The sequence below is a fragment of the Cottoperca gobio genome, chromosome 24 (assembly GCF_900634415.1).
Source record: "Cottoperca gobio chromosome 24, fCotGob3.1, whole genome shotgun sequence".
Taxonomy (NCBI): domain Eukaryota; kingdom Metazoa; phylum Chordata; class Actinopteri; order Perciformes; family Bovichtidae; genus Cottoperca; species Cottoperca gobio.
Genome location: NC_041378.1, coordinates 22015065 through 22036066, shown reverse-complemented (window position 1 = coordinate 22036066; position 21002 = coordinate 22015065). Strand labels below are relative to the sequence as shown.

Sequence of the window (21002 nt, the reverse complement as noted above, 5' to 3'; positions counted from 1 at the left end):
GGTTGTGGGACTTAAGCAGACTACTGTAACTTTTCCAAAGGCTGACACAACATCCATCCATCACAACACCCCAGCTTCCCCATCCCACACACTGCTCCACACACTCAGCATGGCAGCCAGAGGGCACCGGAGGTGTGAAAGTGCTGATAGAATGGAGCCGCTCTAAACAATGGCAGCCCATCTGAGAACAGGGAAAAGTATTTCATCACATCATCATTTCCTTTTCTCTGCTCAGGTGGCGGTTGATGTAATTGACCTGGTTTAATGAAGAGTCTCCTGGACTGATGACAGTCGACTTACCAGCTTTCTGATCTCACACTCCAGGTTCATGATGCAGTCGAGCTTCCTCTTGCGGCAGCGCTGCGCCGCGATGCGGTTCTTACTCCGCCGCCTCACATCATGGATAAACTCAAGCTGCTCCGAGGTCAGTTTGTGCATTTTCACCAACATTTGGAAGTCGTTCCGTGGAAGATTAGTAATTTGATCTACAGGGAAAGGCAGCTTCACCTGGAAAAGAAAGACAAGGACCAGACATTATGTATGAAACAAGTGAATTGTATTTTATTATTGAGCATTAATTAAGGTGGACAGAAGTTTCCCATAATGTACAAAATAGAAACAGATACTTAAAGTTAGTCTTTCTTTTGTTAGGAGTCTGAAGTGTGCCGCTGGAATAATTACAGACTTTTGGCAGCATTTGATCCATTAATCCATTTTTTTATTTTAAAGGCAATTATTAATTGATTAATTAAATTAAGGATTAAACTCATAGAAAAGAAAGCCATTAAATTTGCCAACCTGTAAATGTTAAAGCAGGAAACAGACAAACAATTGTGAGATGGAATCTGATTCTGACGCATGTTGACATTTTTAAATAGAAAGATGTTTTTAGTTATTTTGTCTGATCAGACCTCTGCTCAGGTTGACATAAGAAATAAGGATGTTAGGGATGCAACAAAGCCAACAGGAGACTGAAGGAGAAGTCAATCAAACACACTCATCAACAGAAAGAAGAAATCTGTATGGGCATACTAGTCTTTTATTTCTTAAGAACAACTTAACAACCCATCTGCCACTGTGCCGCCTTCACATAGTAGCTGCCACCTCGGCTGTTTACTGTTTGGAGGAGGTTGCATCATACAAATGCACAGAAATCGCACATGGTGGGTTTTCCAGATGGGATTCTGATATTTCTTTAGACCCAATATCTTTAAATTTGCCTAAAATACACAGGATTTAGTATTTATCCAGAGTGATATAAGTGTAAGTGTAGAGAGGGCTTTGAAACAACTCATGATTACATTTGACTAACTTCTTTTGCAGCATAACGGCGTGACTCCCAGAGACGTTATGTAGTACTTGATGGGGGAGAGGGGCACAGGTTGGAACAAACGTGACACTGCCTTTTACTTTGGGACAGAATTAATGGTTTTCTATTTTCTTAATGAATGTTTTCTGTTGTTATGAACACTACAGACTGGGTCCAAAATCATTTTAGTTTATGACTCTATTATATATACTTTATTTGACTATAATATAGCATAATAAAGTGACTGTAAATACGATTAACTAAGTCAAAAGAGTGAATTTAGTATTAAATTGCTCTTTAATCAGTCAGTTGGTTTTTACATTCATCAATTTATTAATTTATTATATTCAAACACATAGAAGTCTATGTTTATTTCAGTGGCTCACACTGGACTACATACTTTGGAAGCACAGTCACTTCACATGGTTCACATCTCAATGTCAAAACAACCAACAACAAAAACATCAGTTACTTTCCTGATTGTCTTAATACACATCTGGTGTGTGTGATTCAATGAGGGAGATTAATGAAGGATTATGACTAAACTGACCAGGTACATAGAGGAGAATGTGACAGTTACTACACTTGACCACAAGATGGCAAAAGAGCACTGCTTCACATAGCTCACAGAGCAGGACTTAGTGAGCCTTCAGCTCTCTCCGCCTTATATTTAACATGTAGCACATTCTCAAGCAGAGGGGAGAAGATGATCCAAGAAAAGAGTCCCTCTCCATCTGTCCCTGAGTATCTGGAAAGGTGCCAGTATGACAGATTGGGGGAGCAGTGCCTTGTCAACCTGTTCAGTCAGTGTCAGGTGATTTCTGGGGGCATGAATATCTACACAGGCAACTATAAGCAGATCCCATGCACTGCAGAACAAAAAAATTAGAGGAATAAATGCAGCAGTGATTTGGCAGTGCAAACCAGAATCAGAAAAGCGTGTGGTATTTCTTCACTGATATGACACCATATCAAGGTTGGATGTGTTGATTCTCTTCTCTTAGTTTGGAGAGCGACAATAAGTCTGCCTCTCTCCCTCAGGTGATGGCAAACCTTATGATAAGCACATCATAGGCAGATCCACCCCAGCTGTATCTGTGTGCACCAGGGATCTGTAGCTTTAGGCAGCGAGTGAAGCAGTGGAGGCATAACAAAGAGCCAGAGGAAGACAACCGTAGAGCTTGGCAGAGATGCGAGTAGCTGCAGATCTCTTTCTCCTCTAGCTTTCCCTTTCCTTCCCTGTGGCTGCCTCTGAGGAGCACAGGAAGTCAAACAAAGGAGGAAGAGAGGAGAAAGAGGAGCAAGCGATGTGACTCCACACTCCCACTGTACCTGGCTACTTGAGCCGGGCCAGATGTTCCCCAGAGACCTTTAACCGCTCAAATGACTACATGCATAGCAAGTAGAGGTGGCATCAGCTTCTCCACCAGACGGTTCACAGCCGTGGCTGAGGCATCACCTGGTGTAAGCATCACACCCAGGGGGATAAGCAAGGTGCGTACTCATGACAGAATCCAAATGATTCCTCAGTGAAGAGCAAATCTAGATGTCAATCTATCCCTGGGAGAGAAAATGGCTTGAATTTTCTCATTAGAAGTGCAGCCCTCTGAGCCGCCAGGAGCCCTATTTCTCATCTCAGCTCGACATCTGCATGCAGACAAATTAATAAATAATGACCCGAGCTTTCAAGGCCACACTCGGCTCTCACTACTTTGCCAGGGCAATGACAACTTCAGCCTCAAAGAGAGGAGCAGGGAAAGCTATAAAACATCAGTACGAGCTGCCAGCTTTGTCTAAAGCAGAGGAGAAGATGACTGTTTGTGATCAGATAGCTTGTGTACATCATGCACAGCGCTTACAGACGTCAGAGCCTTCCCCCTGCAGGGCCTGATGGGATCTTTGGCCAAACCAGGCTAAAAAAACAAGAAGGAGACGCTGCGACCTTGTGATGGTTTCTTTCTCCCCCTCATCCAGCAGTCACCAGTACGCAGGGGACGGATACATTTAGCCACTTCACCACGAGACCCAGTTCACCAGCAAGGCTGGGATGACAGAATACGCTTCAACAGTGGTCATAAATTCACGCTAACTGTTCTGGAATGTCCTCTCTTTGTTTCTCCTTTCTACTGTCAGTCACTCTTTTTTCTGGGTCATTATGCTGCAAATGGGGTACAGAGCAAAAAGTAGGGCTCATCTGATATCAGGAGCTCAGCCTGCACTGTTAAAAAAGTATGGCTGTTTCAAAGTCCCACATTCAGGCTCAAAATACTATTTATGTGGGACAAGTGAACAATTCTGTCAAAGAGGTGAGATGATATAAGACTTTAGATTTGCTTTTCATTCAATACATTTAATTCAATACAATCATGAACCGTGGATAAAATCTGCCTGATCTTATGACTGCTCAGATGTTTTGTCCTATTAGATTTCTTTTTAGCAATGTACAATGTAATATCATAGGAGGAATAAAGTATAAAAATACAACCAAATATTGTACAAAAAGTTCAAACAATGCAATTTAGAATTGATCTTTTAAAAGGAGCAGCGTGACATTTTGAATATGTTTGTTTGTTTCTCATCTCAGCTAGAGTCAGATCAGAAGATTCTTATTAAACCTGTCTCTGTGCACCGCGGATAGCTTTTTATGTACAAATGTTGGGAAATCACTTAATTGCTTTCTTTCCGAGAGATATCACTTTAATATCAACCTCACGTCGGTGCTAGTACAGAGTTGGACGTGGTTAGCCTAGCTTTGCGTAGGTAGCTAGCCTGGCTCTGTTTGAAGTAAAAAAGGAAAGCTACCAACACCTCTAAAGATGACTTATTAACAGCTTGTATTTCATTATTCTTCCTGTATGATGAAATGATCTAATCCAATCTTGTCATATTTTTCACTTAAAAACAACAGTTTGAATAGTTGTTGTGGGGACTGGTTAAGTAGGATCTTTTAGCAGTGAGGATGGGCAGCTGGCAGCCTGCAGCAGCTGGAGCCCCGAGGTGAGTTGTAGTTGTGTGGGACGGTTCAATGGATGACCCGGACCAAGAGGGGTCACTGTGTTCTGCGCTCACCTGCAGTCTCTCAACCTGCTCTGAAGCTTTAACACTCACTTCACACAGGCCCCTGGGCTATCATATATCCTCTGCAGGTATTTTCTAAAATGATTGCTGTTGACACATCTGGGTCTCTGTAAGACTGTTCCTCTATCTTATGCTAACTCAAATGAGATATTATCTTGTGATATGAGGTATAGAATCCCACGCATTTGTGTTTCATGCTATCTCTGTAATTAACCCTGTTACATTTCACATGCTTGTAAATGGGATTATAAAGAAGCATCACACACTCATATCCTGAGTCAGATCTAAATGAAGATAATAATGTGGAGATGTTTGGTAGCAGCTGTTCTGCGGTGGTAAAGTAGTAATCTGCAACATCTTCAGATAAATAAATGAGTGTTTTGCTGCTCTGCTCTGTAATCATGAATAATATCTACCTGTAGGTTCATATAAAGCTTCCTTAAAGTAAGAAGCATTCAGTGTCATGTAGACATTTCCATGGAAAAATCATCTACTTCTACTGGCAGCAGCAGCAACTGCAGTTTGTTTGGAATATACACAAGAAGAAATGCTATTCGAGAAAAGTGTCAAACTTCATCAACAGAAAGAAAACAACAACAACACAACACCAAACTTGCAGGAGTGGACACACTGTTTGATGGCCAAGTTATTTCTGGATATTTGAGTGCAAAAACACCACAGCCCGAGCCGCCAAGCTGCAACGGCATAGCCAAAATCAACATAACAAGAATCTTGCAAATGACCAGTGTAAGGGAGCTGGACGCTAAATGTCTCAGTTCTTCCAGGACTGCCACAAGATGTAAGGCCCTGCAATAGAGTAGTTTCTGTGCCCCAGTTGGCCCTGAGGGCCCACGTACTGTGCAGCATGCTGTAACTCAGCTGCAGCAGCATCCTGGAGATCTCCACTCCATCCTGATCACACGAAACACACTCTCAGTGCAAGAATATCTCCACTGTTTGAGCTCTATATTTGTCCCGCTCCACTCAGCGCTCCAGAGCAATGCAGCGTACGCTCCAGGGGCGATTTGGGGCTAATGAAGAGGCACTGTATCTCATTACCTTGATACTACATTTTTTGTAAATGTATCAAGCTAGATAAATATAGATTTCTAAAAGAAAAATGCTTGGGTAAACAGCACTCCTCTTGCTCAATTTGAACAAGTCTCCCTCTGCGTACTCCATAGGCTACAAAATAAAGCTTCCTCTGTTACCACAAGTAACTTTTTCTATGCAACGCACTTGTTAAATACAGATTTAAGAAGGAAATGAATGGGCAAACATCCCTGGAATTTTAAGATTGTATAAGTCTCCTTTCACAATCGCTTGCTCTTGCAACAGCTACTGTACTAGAATCTACTCCTATTCAGGTACACTTATCACATGTTTCATGCCATGTGTTTGTATCCTATTAAATCATTTAAAAAATACTGATTTTCTATATTAACTATACTATAGTTAAAAACGATATTTACTCTACAGTATTTGAGAACATTTATTTTCTAGTTAACAATGAAAGATGTTGTCATATTGCTTTAATAAATGACCCATAGTGAAAGGGGAAAATCACCAATTACATCTCATCCATATACATTATGACTATCGTATATGACTTCAGCTCCACAGCAAACATTATGAATGGCAACTGGACTCAGACCATAGCCACATCACATCTAGAGTAGAGCAGAAGGTTCTCTGGCAGAAATTATATTCAGTTCTGTGCACTTCCTGTCAAACGTTCACACTCTTTTTCATGTTTTGCCTGATGATACAACAACAATGTGCTGATGTATCAGGACTACTTCCTCATTCCTCCCACTTGCTCTGAGATCAATATTTTCACCGCTGTGGCCAGACGATACGCTAGAATGAGCTCAACGCCTACGCTGCAACCAGGAGCTGCAGCTCTGAGAGGCACAAAGAGAGAAGGAGACAGACTGAGGTGCGAACGGTGCTGTGTAGAGACGCATGATACATTATCTGCAGCTCAGTCTCAGCTGAGACGCTGCGGGTTGCAGTGGTAAAGTCTCAGCACTGGAACTTTGCTTCAGTGCGGTCCAATCCAGGTGGGATTGTGGCCACCTACACAACAATAAACTCCTCTCTAATTTGAGACGTGTCATGGGCCTTTGCTGGGAAGCTGTGTCCTAAGAGCTGAAATGTAGGCCATTACAGCAAGCCTATGTAAGTTTACTAAAAAACATGAACTGTGGCCACATTGATACGTGCTAAAAACTTAGTGTCAATATAACATGAGTATAAAGTCAGTGAACGGACAGTGATGTAAGCATAACAGTAGCACAAGGTGTCAATTAAGTGATGTCAGTCGTTACACAGCATTAGCTATCCACCATAGGCTATTTGTTGTACTACACCAAGGCTGTAGCAGTGTATTATTAATGATAGATAACTATAAATGTTGCTACTTAATCCTGAAAACCACCAATAAAAAATACTCCCAGCCCCATCCTATATCCAGTCCCCGTATGGCCAACTCCAACTGGCACAGCGTGTAGCATACTTATCTAGATGAACATCTATCTTTTATTTCTAATGTCTTAGTTTACATTTCATCCCAACATATCAAGAACATTTCCATTCCTACACTTTTCTTTGAATATAATAAGAGTTAATTCTATAATTGCTGTGGTATAGTAGGTAGGTCAGCAGTATACATTACTGCTGACATAACAAGGAAGACCTGAGCCGGATCTAAACCACAATACATCCATCCCCTCACAAAGCCCCACTCGGGACCAACTTTGGGTCCAACTATTTATTTGTGCTATTCGTCTTTCAAAAGTTGCTTAGTTTCTCTTTTAAGGAGATTGTTCTGTCTGCCTTACAAAGCTCTCAGATGTGGCTCATGTGAACGCAACAGCCCATAACCACAGAGCAGGAGCTGCCCAGAGACCTAAAGTGACTCTGCTACGTTGAATAATTAGGTGGTCAGACTGCCATGCACTTTAACAACTTCCTTCCTCATTGGGATCCACTGTGTCAAGTCCACAGTCCAGAACTGAAGCTTTTTACCAAAGCTGCCTTCCCCTGCCATTTGCTCTGCAAACACGCCATGTTTGTTTGTTCGGTTGGACTACAGAAAGGGGTGATAGTAAATTGAGTGACCCAGGAAGCATGAGGTAGCACTTCTTTACCACATAAAGGCCAAGGGAGAGTTACCTAACACTGAGCTTCACGTTGGAAGTATCTTTCTGTGAGCTCCGATTTAGCACTGGTGCAATAAACTGTGGAGCAGGGAAACATTCATTCATGAAGAGTCTTATCAACAGCCTGTGAGAGTGGAAAGCTGGCAGATAACCCTGTGTAAAGTCATTAGAGATTTGACAGAGGATATTGTGTGGAGGAATGGAGCGCCAACAATGGCTGACACATACATATATAAACACAGTCAAACCCACACAAAGAAATGACAGAGTGAACTAAAATGTCTCCTAGTCATTTTTGGGCTGCCCTCCGAGCGTTGTAAATCAATCCCACATAATTTACAGTGGCACATTCAGCAGGCCCTTCAAAGGCCCATAAATCTAATGGCAACGGGTATTGTGTGCCAGGCTATGATGATAATAATTACATATTAGTGCTGAGCCTCTTTATCTCGCAGCTCTTTCCACAGAAAAGCAAAATCCTGTCATGTAGCTCCAACCATTGCAACACACCGACTTGCTCTTAGAATCTGATCACCATGGCAACGCACCACTTTCTTTCTCTCGTTCCCTTTCTGCTTCCTCTGTGCACTTAGAGCGGCCCTCTCCCCCAAGCTTATCAAAAATGATTCTGCCTGCACCTAAAGCTAACATCACTGAGGTAAACTCACAAGAAGGCCTGTGGGAACATGGAGCCTCCGGGAGCCAAAAGGTCGTAAGTTCAAGCTCTGCAACATGTGATGTGACAGTCTAGAGAAAGACATATGAAAATGCTAGTGTCATGAGAAAAACCTCATAACTGATTGCTGTGATGTACAATTTACTGTAAAAGTATTTCAAATCTCAAGCAGGGGAAAAAAACCCTCCTTTTCTAAGCTCCGACAATTTGGAGATACACGTTTTTCGCCTGACAGCAAAGTCCTGAAATGCAGATAAAAAATTTAATTATTAAAGTGAGTAAATAGCAGCGCTATGAGGAAGCAACGCTATTCTTTGAAAATGGATTTTTAATGCCCTAGACTTTCCCTTAGGTGGGAAATCTGCTCATTTTGATATTATTACAACTGCGCTGAGCTCCATCTGTGAATTAGAGGTTCCCTCACTGATCTTCACATGGTAAACAACAACAGTCTTCTAGTCTGCAGCTTGGAGGACGTCTGCCCAAGTGGATTAGGGGAGGTGATTAGAGGATTGGCTATTCATCCTTGTCAGCACTGTCGAGCTGCGCAGACATGAGACCGAGCTGAACCTCTCGCCCACTCACATTCACTGCAACCACCGACCATTAAAACTTTATGGCCATAACACATCGCTGCTGTAATGTATTGGTTGTAATGGTTGTAATCCCTTTGTGACGCACTGCACACCTTTAATGCGGCTGGGTATCATTGCTAATTGTCGATAGATGAGCAATGTCAGAAGTCGGCTTGGCTCACCTAGAATTAACATATGCATATTTGTAGGGGTGGATTATAGATGTCAGTGTTTCTGCTGGGATAAAATGAGCTAGTTGAGTAGTTGGCACTGGCAGGGAAACAGACAGAGCCAGAGGGAATCACTTCAGAGGGTAGTTCTACCCTGGGAGAATCCTGAGCCTTCAATCGCCTGCAGAGCTTTTCACACATACACACTACTCTCAGCTTAGATGATGAACCAATCACAGTCTTAAAAAACAGCACAACAGCCTCCTATATTTAGGCTATCCTAGTGCATTTGGGCTCACATATTCAGACTCATTACACAGATATCCAGCAGTGCATAAAGAAGATTAATAATATCAAAGCACATCTGTGCCCTTTGGTGATGCTGTAAATCTTGTACTGAACACTCCTGCTTCAATTACATGATGATTTAATGACTGCTAATGCAGACCTGGAGAGCAGGGCACTGCGATATAATTAGCCATGGTGGAATTGAGTGTAATGGCTACATTGTGTGTTACAAGTGAAAGACAATGTTTTACACTCACCTCTGGCCCTTGCTCCTGTACATGGCAGGACTCACTGTCTCCCTCTGAGAAGGAGCCCGACTCGTCGCTGGAGTTGGTGCCGTAGGACTGCTCACATTTGATCTTGGGCCGCACCTGGTTAAAAAGGGCATCCCCGCCCACGCTTTGCTCCTGCTGGTCCACATTGAGGCAGCGTGCCACGTTGGAGCATGGAGAGGATGAGAACTCAAACTGGGGTAGGCTGCAGGGAGAGTCTCCGCTTCCATCCTCCGCATAGGAGTACGAAGAGCAGGAGCTGGAAGTCCTGGTGCGTGTCTCACAAGGCGGCGAGCGTGGACACACTTTGATTGGCACTGGGCAGCTGGTGTTGGGTCTTGGGCGGCACAAGAGTGGGGGCTCAGTGGAGGTGGTGCTGGGAGAATAGGTCTGGGAGGTGGGGAGGGACTGGCTGGCTCCAGCCCACAGGCCCTTTGGCATGTGCTCAGAAAGCTCCATCTCCAAAGAGTTCCCACCAGGGTAGGAATGTGCTGGGGTTCCCAGACGGTCGCAGGCCCCTGAGGAAAATATGACACTACGGCGATCTAGCTCAACTTCCTGTTTGCAGACCCCATCGCAGGAAGCGGACTTGAGGGATAACCCCGCAGGGAAACCGTCCACGTCCTTTGGGGATGTAACAGACAGACTCAGCTCCCCAGTAAAAGGCCTGAAGTCTTTTATATGATCTCCCTGAGAGTTTCCTTTGTCCTGGGGGCAGACAAGTCTGTTGGCGAATAGCTGCTGTGATGTGTTGGGCAGAATGGGGAGGTCCATCCCTTTCTTGAAGAAGGCTCGAAGGCAGGAAGGGGACTTGGTTCTCTTGGTTCTCTCCACAGATATGGGGTTGTCCATCTCCATGGCTGTCACACTGTCCTTATCCCTGACGTCCTGCTCGTCCCCTGACAGGCACAATGAGATGGCCTCTTCCTCTACCTGTGGTTCAACTTTGATCTGTGCCAAAGGCAGCCTGTCCTGACCCGGCGCTGTCCCGCTAACGCTGCTCTCCTTTAATGTGCTTGGAAAACCTGAGGTACTGGTGTGTGAGGATGTGTCATTATTGTGCTTGTTGCAAGCCCACTGGTATTTCCTGTACTTTGGGCATCGTGGCAGATCGGACGCTCCATGCCGATCAAAGTCCAGCCTACCATCTGTGAAGTCGCTGGGAATAGCCATTGCTAGCCGATCATCGTCAGGGTTCCCAAAGGAGGTGAGGGCATCAGCGCGTCGTCGTGCCTTCGGGGAGGTGGGCTTTTCGGCCTCAGACTGCATGGTCTCATCCCCTGAGTTGTTTACCTCCGCCGCCACCTTGTGGCAGAGCAGCAAGCCATCCTCCTCGCTGCGCAGCTGAGCTTCTAGGAAGCGAAAGCATGAGTCCTCGAGGTTGTGCATGCGCAGGAATTCTGCACAGCGGATGACCTCCTGGATATTTTCTTTGCTGAGTAACAGCTTAGCGGTGTAGGCAAACTGCAACAATGGAGCGAATCCCCTGGCAGTGACCTGCAAAAAAACAGGGAAATTGCCAGCATTACCATCAGCTCAGCCATTGTTCAGATCACTTGGGGTGTGGTGAGACAACCTGACAGCTCGAACAACCATAAACAAACACTGTAAAATACCGGTTAATCTTTTTATCAGGTCAGCACTGAACATTCTATACGGCGTTAAATAAGATCTGGCGCTCTGGGGATGTTGGGAGGTTGTGTGTCCAGCCTCATGTTCATAATAACAACCTGTGGGACATTCCAGCCCGTCTGCCCTGGTCACATCATTGATTTTAACTACATACACTCTTGTCACTGCTTTAAATTTGCAAAACCCTTACTTACTTGAGGTAAGATGTCTAAGCACAAGTGCTGTTTTATATTCATTCAGTTACATTTATTTCCTGTTGCCAGTAGTAATATATGTAGAACATGCTGCCTTAACTGCATTACCGGAGGGCCAAGTGATGGTAATTCTAAAAAAATCTCTTCCTGACTTGTTTGATGAATTATATGTTAGCGTTTTAGCCTCAGTACTGAAGTTTTGTTATCAGCTGCAAAAGCTTTGACACTGATACCAAGCTAATACTTTTTTGATAATTGATAATCATAATCTATTTGATCAGAGAATAAGTAAACAACATCACAAATCTGAACACACATTTGATGCTAGCTTTTGTTACTATACAGTACAATAAACTGCTAGTGGTGCTATGAACAAAACATTGAACTTTGATACCCTGCCCCTAATATACCTGGGACCTTCAACTAAAAAACTGCTTTGATAACACTTTGGAGTTTTAGCTTCACAACAGTGATGTGAATGTGTCCAACAGTGTACTGTACTGTAAGCACCCCGATCAGGGCATGGTCCCAGAGCCTCACATTCTGTGTCAGTGTCCTGCATCCTCAGGTCAAGTGCTTGTAAAGCCTAGTGGTTTGTAAGACTACGGCTTATCCCCGTTGTGGCCATGTGGCGTGGGATGATAGAGGGAAGCCTTCCATTTAGACTTAATGCCAGATAATTAGGTAAACTCCTGAGCCTGCAGAAGTCCAGGCCACCCTCTGCTGCTGTTGTCACAGAGCAAAGAGACAAGAGAAAGGAGCCAGAGGAACCGGCTTTAATAAGAGGGTTGTCTGCTGTTTGGAGATCAGTGTGAGGTTCACACTAGGTTGCATTCATCGCTTAACCCAGGCTCTAGCAACCAATCCCTGCAGCTTTATTCTGGTTCATTCTCTGGTGACAAACAAATTACTGGTAGGCACTCGGGGAATGCAATCAAACCACACACATAGAAAAGGTGCGCTCACATACACAATTGCAATGCATTTACTTTGAATCTGAGACAGTATTGTTTGCTCTACAAAGCACCTTTTCAGAGGCTGAGTGATGTAACGTTTTCCTTACAAGAGTTAACAGAGCTTGCAGTTGTAGATGATGAGCGGCACAATGTGGTTTTAATGAGTCCACAGTTTACTGATTATTTAGCTGCCTTTGTTGGGAAAAACAAGAAGATGAATTACTCTACAGTAGGTGGACACTGTGCGAGCACTGCAGCACTTTCCACAGTTCCAACGGTCTCTGCCAGACACCCCACTAGTAAAACAGGATTTTCCCTCTTTAGTAATCAAGCTTCAAAAACCACAGAGTTTGCCCTGTGGACTTTTCCGCCTGGAAAAGCAACTAAGCAGTATGCACGAGGAGACACAAATATGTCAGTAAAAAATAGCTTGAGGTCATCAGATTGAGTCTAAGAATGAAATCTTCTGGTTTAGTGGATTTTCAGAAAGATAAATAAACATGTGCAATAGGTTGATGCTTTTGTTTCGTAAAGGTCTAAACCAGTTAGAGCTAATATTTTATTGACTTCTTCACTTCCAAACATACTGCGTGAAATTAGAGATAATATATGGTAGCGGCTCGGAACTCAACAGCACAACGGAGGATGTGACTGGGCCAAGTTTAGGGGATTATTTGATTCCAGAAGAGATATGAGAATTAGAGCTTTAAAATGTAAAACACCCAAGTTAATGTGTCAGCACAACTGTACTGAACTGAATCTGGCTTTAAGATGTGATAATACTATCTACCATAGAATTGAGTACACACTTTCATGCTGCACTTGTTTCTGATGATCGTCATGAGTCACCCCCTTCCCAGACACTATACATAACAAGGATTACTTGATGTTTCATAGTTTATCTATGAAGTAAACTGTTTTATTAGGTTAACTGTATATTATGTTTCCAACCATTAAGGTCTAAATGCTGTTTCAAACCTTTAGCCACTTTGCCAGGAATAAAATTCTGTTAATAAAAAATACTCAAAGTTCACTAACGAGATTATTCCTAATCTTTCAAACAAAGCCCACGTCTTTCTTCACTTTTCAATTTATTCATTGGCCCTCTATAGCTATAAATAAATGTTTTTTTTCCTTTTCTAATTGCAATACTGTGAAGTAAGGCGCTTCTTCTTGACAGCAACAGCTGTCTAATATGTCAATATCTCTTTCAACTGGCCCGTTACAGCTATACATATTTACCAGATGGGTTTAGAAGTTACTACTTGTGGCCTTATTATCTACATTACCAGTGTAGTGGTGGCTACATTTATTCAACCATGCTATAAAAAGACATGTAAATGCATTCTTGAATAATTATGTGTGTTTTGGGCTTAAATCATAATTCTCATGTTAACTTAATTTTAATATGTGCTGAATTTCTTTGTTGCTGTGATATGACTACAGACAGCCAAATGTTTCTGATGTCAAACATCATACCCGCAGCATCAGCCATAACAGATGAGTCATATGCTAAGTACACCTCTGTTTGCATACACTGTGTAATGTGTGATGACTTCTATAAATACAAACATAGTTCTGTATTTGGTGTGCAGGGAGCACTGCAGCTGCGTCTAGCAGTTGAACTCAGCCTCCCAGCATGCCTCTGGTCTAAGGCACCTTGCAGTGAGCACGGGCTAACAGACAGTCCAACAGCAGCAGGCATATCAGTCATTGTTAAGAGAAAGCTGCTGACTCCATATCTGTGAGGGGGGATGGTGTGCATGTGTGTGTGCATGTGTGTGTACGAGGGTAAGTGAGTGGGTGAGGGATTGGGGGGAGGGTAGAGGCTATGGACTCTCTGCTCTACTGCTGTAACACACATACAGACACACAGACACAGACACACACAGACACACACACAGACACACAGACACACAGACAGACACACAGACACACACACACACACACACACACACACACACACACACACACACACACACACACACACACACACACACACACACACACACTACTGTATTTGCTGCATTAATGAATCCATTGAATCTGAATATCATGCTCTTTTTCAATGTAAATGATATGATTATAAGTACGCTTTAGGCTGCTTTTATCTTCCAAATCATATTGCTAGTTTAATGATCTGGATTATATTGTATATACAAGATATAACGTGAATAATGCCTGTGCATCACTGACTCTTTGTGTCTACTTTAATTTGGGAATTCCTCTTTGAACACCCTAAAAAAGTGTTAGCCCAAACATGCAAATGTGCTCTTGGTGGTGTGAATTTAAGTGACTTGAGACTTATTTCTAGCTTCTAGTTTATCCTGAAGCTTTATTACTTTCAATTCATGATGGTATGGAGACAAGAAGAAAAAGTAACAACAAGAAGTGGAGTCTCCTGGCGAGATCCGTCTATCTGAGCTATCAGACACACACACAGACACACACGGACACACACACAGACACACTCAATGAATGAGTAAGTTGACGCAAATATACAAGGTGAAAATTGGCTTCAAGGTCTGTCTGAACACGACTTTATTTGACCATTTAAAAAAAGATAAATAGATTCTGTATTGCCTCTAAGATGAGTGAAAACCTATTCAAATCAAATCAAATCAAATTTATTTGTATAGCCCAATATCACAAATTATACATTTGTGTCAGTGTGCTTTACAGACTGTACAGGTTACGACATCCTCTGTCCTTAGACCCTCACATCGCACAAGGAAAAACTTCCTAAAAGAAACCCCAAAATTAAAAGGGAAAAAATGGAAGAAACCTCAGGGAGGCTTTATTATTGTAGATATAAAGATTTTGTATTATTTACTAATGAACAATAGCTCTATATTTAGTGTAAATGATTTTATAGGGCCTCACAAAGCCCCAGCTTATTATTGGTTGTTGATTGGTACAAGTGATTCACATCAGTTTAGATACCACTATGGACTTCATTGTATCCATTCTAATCAGGATGTGGCCTTTTAGTCAATGTGACTTCTGTATTTTAAATATATTGTACATGCAATTAATATTTATATTATATGATTTATGTGTTAAGGATTTCCATATACATTAAGATCTATAAAGAGTACACACAAAAAGAAAAAAACACAACACACACAGCGAGTTGCTGTAGATGGGGCTGTGCCGACTGTAATGGCGAGGCAGTGGCAGCTTAAATGGCTGGCCGGCTGCATTCAGGGCTGCTGATAAACAGCAAAGCTGCTGGAGGAAAAATGCTGAGCGTACCAGGGATCTATTTTCAGCTAGTATCAGCAGCTGTTGTCGGCAGGAGTGCATCTTTATGTGTGCTCTGCACCATATGTGATTACTACACTGTTACAACCAGCACAGCAGCCTGATGAAGGAACTCTTAAATAGAGCGACGCAGGATGGGAGGAGTGAGGGGGGTAAATATGAGGGAGGATGGACGGAGCACAGAGGAAAATGAAAGAGGAAGAAAGACAGTCACAGCGTAGGAAACTGTTGAAGGAAGAAGAGGAGGATAGGGAGTGTTTCCTGGTCATTAGCTGACTGCATGATGTTTCAGCCATTAGCAGCACTTAGTGTACGAGTTCAGGCAAAGAGACTTTGAAATTCATCAATGTGACAGATTAGTGCCATTTTAGGCTAACACAGCTTTGCTCTGCGTCTGGACTGGACAGGTGATACCATTACAGGGCAGGACATTATAGGCGGTGGCTAACCTGGACAGTTTGCATGACATTTTTAGGAGGCCTGCCAAATATCTTTTCAGAAATAGGCTGAACAATACTACACCCTCTCCTCTCTTCCTTAAATCATTCTCCCTCTTCCCTAACCCAGTGCTCCTCTCTTACATCGGCCTTTCGCCTCCGTAAAAGAGAGGGCTAATTTATGCAAATGTACTCTAGTGAATTCCTGCATGTCATGCATGCTAATGAGGGCAAGGCATGGCATGACAATGGAGTGCAGGAGAAAACACTCCATCTCCATTGGAGGGAGCAGCCAACGCTTTAACATCAGATGTGCTGAGTAACCTGACATTAACCTCTGTGTTCGCAGACAAACAATGAGAAGCCTGAGTCACAGCCCTAATGGAAATGAAACAGGCGCTGTACTGTATGCTGACATGACGCCATTGTGGCTTGAGCTGTTATGCTAGAGGGGATGACAGGAAATGTGTAGCGACAAAGGCCTGCTCTCTGAAAAGCTCTGTGGCCAATCTTTTATAAAGACAGCTGGAGCAGACCTACAGTAACTTACTAACATATCAGACAGCTTCTATGTGTCCTGCAGCTTGCATTAGAAATATATAATACTATGAAATGGATGACTACTGTGGAAGTACTGGCTAAAAGTCAGGTGTAATTTAATGTGACAAGCTACTTGCATTACTTTAGAAGTTCACTGCACTGTAAGTAAGTAAAGTATCTTTTTTCCATACCTGAGATTTTGCATGTTCACTTCATTTACAAATGAAATTGTTGTATTAGTAATACCAGGGTATTTGATTGGTTCCAAGCAGTCATTCTCTCTGCAAAATGAACTAAAAGACTCAAATCTTCCTCCGTTTACATTTTCAATCACTGTGAACATATCTGCTTTTGGTGTTGCCTCATAAATACAACAAGCAACAATGTTACTTTGATAAACATAAACACAAACATTATTGCACGATTGTTTGTGGAGAAGCTCAGTTTTACAGATCTGTCCGTTAAATCAACTAATCGATTAGTCGTCAAAATCGTTTGAGTGTTAGTCGACTTAAGATTTCTTAAGTGGAGGACAGCCTTAGAACAGTATGCTTTGAGAAGGAAATACTCTGCAGTAAGAATTAAAAGATGCAAAAACACTGGTATAGTACTTTAAATGTACCCATATACAGTACCTACATGATATGAAATGCATCTCTTGCTCAATGATCTTTAATCAAGTAATAAATAGAACCTGACAAATTTAACAGTGATACCAATATTTAACCAAATAATTACAAATAAAAAACAACTGCAAACATGAACATCTTTTCATGTGTTTATTAATTACTGAGGGAGCATAATCTAAAATCTAAAATTATAGTACATTTTATTAAAATAAAAATATGAATATATTAAACCCTACCCTAACCCTAACTCTTTTACCTAACCCATATACACTTAATTAAAAATATTATTCAGAAGACATTACATGCGGCCACAGTGAATACATTTCACAGACATGTTGGGAGAACTGGAAACGTAAGGAAAGTGTCATCCTCAGTGACAGCAGAAGCTCAGACGTTCCTGGTGCTGAGCTGTGGGTAAGTAAACCTCCCCTGACGGTGGATTAAATCAGATAGTGTACGTCCTAATCCTCTGCCATTGCAGCTTACTGTACAGGCCAGACACTGGGGAGGACGTGACCCTACCTCTACACTGTTTAAGACACAAGGGGATTGTGTTTAGGCTTGTTTCTGACCATACAAATATCCAATCATTGAATTTATCCAGGTATGTTAACACATAGCTACTCTAAGCTCTGTGTCCAGCATTTGTTTTGTTCTCCATGGCAGGTTCTTCACCCAGGCTGATGAAAGCCTGTGTATTCCTTCTATTAAGGAGGATATAGCTGCTTAACTGTGCAGGGTTTGAAGGTTAAATACAAAGAGCATACACATGGGGATCACACCGCAGGCTGTCACCCGGCAGGCTGGCTGCTCAAGGTGCTCCTATACCTCTCACACTCAGACAAAGACCCTGCATCTTCTCTGTCAGTACTGACATGAGATGTGTCCTTGTGTTGGCAGAGAAAGAGAGACTCCTGCTGGACCAAGGGGGTTGGGTATTAGTGGTGGTACTACAATACAGCATATAACAACTCTCCCCACCGCTTCCTCCTCATCTTCTACCACCCAACCCCCCATCTTTAAGGAAAGCAGGGCTCTGTCCCCGGCTCCCACCATCTGTCTAATAGGCTGTATTTCTGTTAGAGTGTCTTGGCCAGGCACTCAGTGTGGGGCCAGTCTGTGTGAGGCCCCTTCAGATTAGCTGGCATTGTGCAGGTCGAGCCCCGATCAACTGCTTGACCTAAAATGGTGGATGGAGGTCACTCATCAATCCTCCTAAACCACCACAAGAGCATTACATTTGCATGTCTCTGGTCTGTCTCAAGCTCTTCCTCTGAGCAGACAGACTTATTAGTTACATCACAAGCAGCGGAGTCTGGAGTCCTATACGTCCTCACACCTAAACAATACAATCGGTGTTTTGGCAGTGGCTTCTTAAACGACCTATAAGAATGTTTTCTGACTTGCAGCCTGTACGGTTTAGTACGTAGCTAGAACTACTGGATTCAGGTCAGGGCAAGACGATGGTCATTTGAGCTAATACAACCAATGGGTTCTGAGATTGCACTTTCCCCAATGCGTTCCCCCCTTTTGCCCTTGACTAACACCTTGATTCATTATGAGATCTATGGGTAGATACTTCATTTTGGTCACTCTGTGACATTTTTCCTCTAGTGTCTTCTACCACTGTCACTTTTGCAACCGAGATATTTCCTAATCTAAATCTCAGATTGCAGAGTACAGTCATGCAGTTTAAAAGACTATTTTATATTCTACCCTAACCCGCCTGTTAGTGCCGGCTCTCTGCCTTGGCCTTTAATCCCTGGAGCAGTCTGCCGACACCACAACCCTCTCAGCTTGGATGCATAACCCCAGCTGGGTTTGCCTAACGCCAAATTCACACCGGGGGATGGCGAAGTGTGGCCGCAATAACTACATTTCTCCGCGAACGGGGGCGTGTCCATTAATTTCTTTCATTATGTGTGCCACAATAATATACTACTGATGTGAACCAAAACATGTATCATCCATTCTTGCTTTGTTTATGTCGGTTTTCTTTGTTTCAGGTGGGAAGAAATTCTTTGTAACATAGATCACATCTCTGTTCACTGATTGGCTGCGGGTACTCTCTCGCCACACTTTGCTGCAAAAAGTTAAACTACACCCAACTTTTAGCTCGCCACACCTCGCCGCAGAATCAAACAGCTACAGTTGGAGCAGCCGTTGTAGATATTGCATGGCAGCTCGCCGCAGGCCACACTTTGCTACTCCCCTGTGGGAATTTGGCGTAAGTCATCCCACTGTCTCCTGGATTCTGCACTTCTCATCTCTGTCCTCCACCACACCAACGCTTTGGTCAGGGGGCTCCTCCTGACTGAGTAGGGGTCCATATGATGCGTGGAGTCTTGAGTGTCGTACCTTTGGCTCTGCCTAATTGACTGCTTTAGGTGTCGAGAGCAATTAAAGATCTCCAACCCCGACAGCCTTACACCCCTAACCCTAGCCAGGATCAGGATACACTACTGTTTTTGCTGCTAAGGCTTCTTTTAAGTCAGGATTTTAGTATTCCATCGAACCTTTTACATTTGTGTGGTGTTAAGAGGAGCCCCAAGCAGCACTTCAGACTTTGAGTCTTTGTGACACTGCAGGTGGATACACTCTCCTTTTAAACCGGTTGCATATTTGTGTGTGTGTTTTGTTTTGAATTGAAAAATGTGCAGTTTTCCCTGGCTCACGAAGGAGGAAAGAACCGACAAACAGGAGGTGGTTTGAGGTCTGTGAACCAGCGCTCTGCTGAATCACAGTGCTGCCCTCTCCTTTTTTCCAGAGGTAACACTAATGATCTAGCCCTCCACTGTCCCCACATCGGTCCAGAATTATTCATTGCAGCCAGTCAGGACACTCCCACATTGGATGTCAGCTGTGCAAACAAGTGGACAGCGCAGTAGCTATTGATATAACTCTCTCATTGGTTATTGGATTAATTGAAGTTAACACAATTATCCTCTGATGTAATTACTACAATAAATGAGCTTTCTCCTACAATTAAGGAATAAAGTCCCAATGTACAGTAGTGAGGATTCCCAACATCAGCATCTGACAGCTGACAACAGTCTGCTGTGATCATGGCAGTGAGGATTGAGTCACAGCTTTGCATACAGTTCCACTATATGGAGGTCATTTCTGTTTGTCACAGTGATGACTGCTCCTCTCCAGTGGAGGGCTCTCTGTGGCACGCTGATTCTTATGAATCCCTCTTTGTTCTTACTCTCACAAGAAATATGATGCAGAGAAACACTGTGTGTGTGAACACGGACGTTGTGCTCTTCTGTTCCTTACCCCTGCCGGCTGGCCCGGAGGACAGCATTGCTGAGATAAAGCAGGATTGTTTTGTTCCTATGATGTGATGTCCAACAAAGCCCCTTGATGAAACTGGCTGCCCCTCTGCAAGCCCACAATCACATTAGATATAGATGATGTCACTCACCAGAGCCAGCCCCGGCTATTCCAGGGGCGGCGGGGCCATGAGAGGAGTGATGAAGGTTGTGGGGGAGGTGGTCTTTGTTTCATTTGCACCAACCTCCCCCCCTCTTTTCCCCAGTGGCAGCCAAGGCCTTTCTTATTTGCTCTTTTTTACACATAGGTGGCAGCCTTCATTAGCAGCAGAAGAAACACTGTATATGACCCGAGCCACAGCTCAAGGCTGCTACTCTGAGCAGACGCAGCCCTCCTCCCATCATCAGAGAGAAGACGGCGTCCCGTCATGAGGCAGGGGTGCGTCAGCATGCTTGAGTCACTGACCGTGAAGCAAGGGTGGCAGGGACCTTAAAAAACTTGACTGGCCACTTAAATGAAATGACAGTCCTCCATGATGCGAC

General features: G+C 43.2%; 1 protein-coding gene across 1 annotated transcript in view; it reads right to left on the bottom strand.

Annotated features, from left to right (window-relative positions):
• Positions 1–21002, bottom strand: part of bach2b (BTB and CNC homology 1, basic leucine zipper transcription factor 2b) — a 95194-nt gene that overhangs the window by 7084 nt on the left and 67108 nt on the right. Inside the window, exons 5-6 of the mRNA XM_029462969.1 lie at positions 9518–11029; positions 301–507 (exon numbers count right to left, since the gene is read on the bottom strand). Of these exons, the coding sequence (XP_029318829.1) occupies positions 301–507; positions 9518–11029 (1719 nt within the window). The remainder of the gene's footprint in view (positions 1–300; positions 508–9517; positions 11030–21002) is intronic.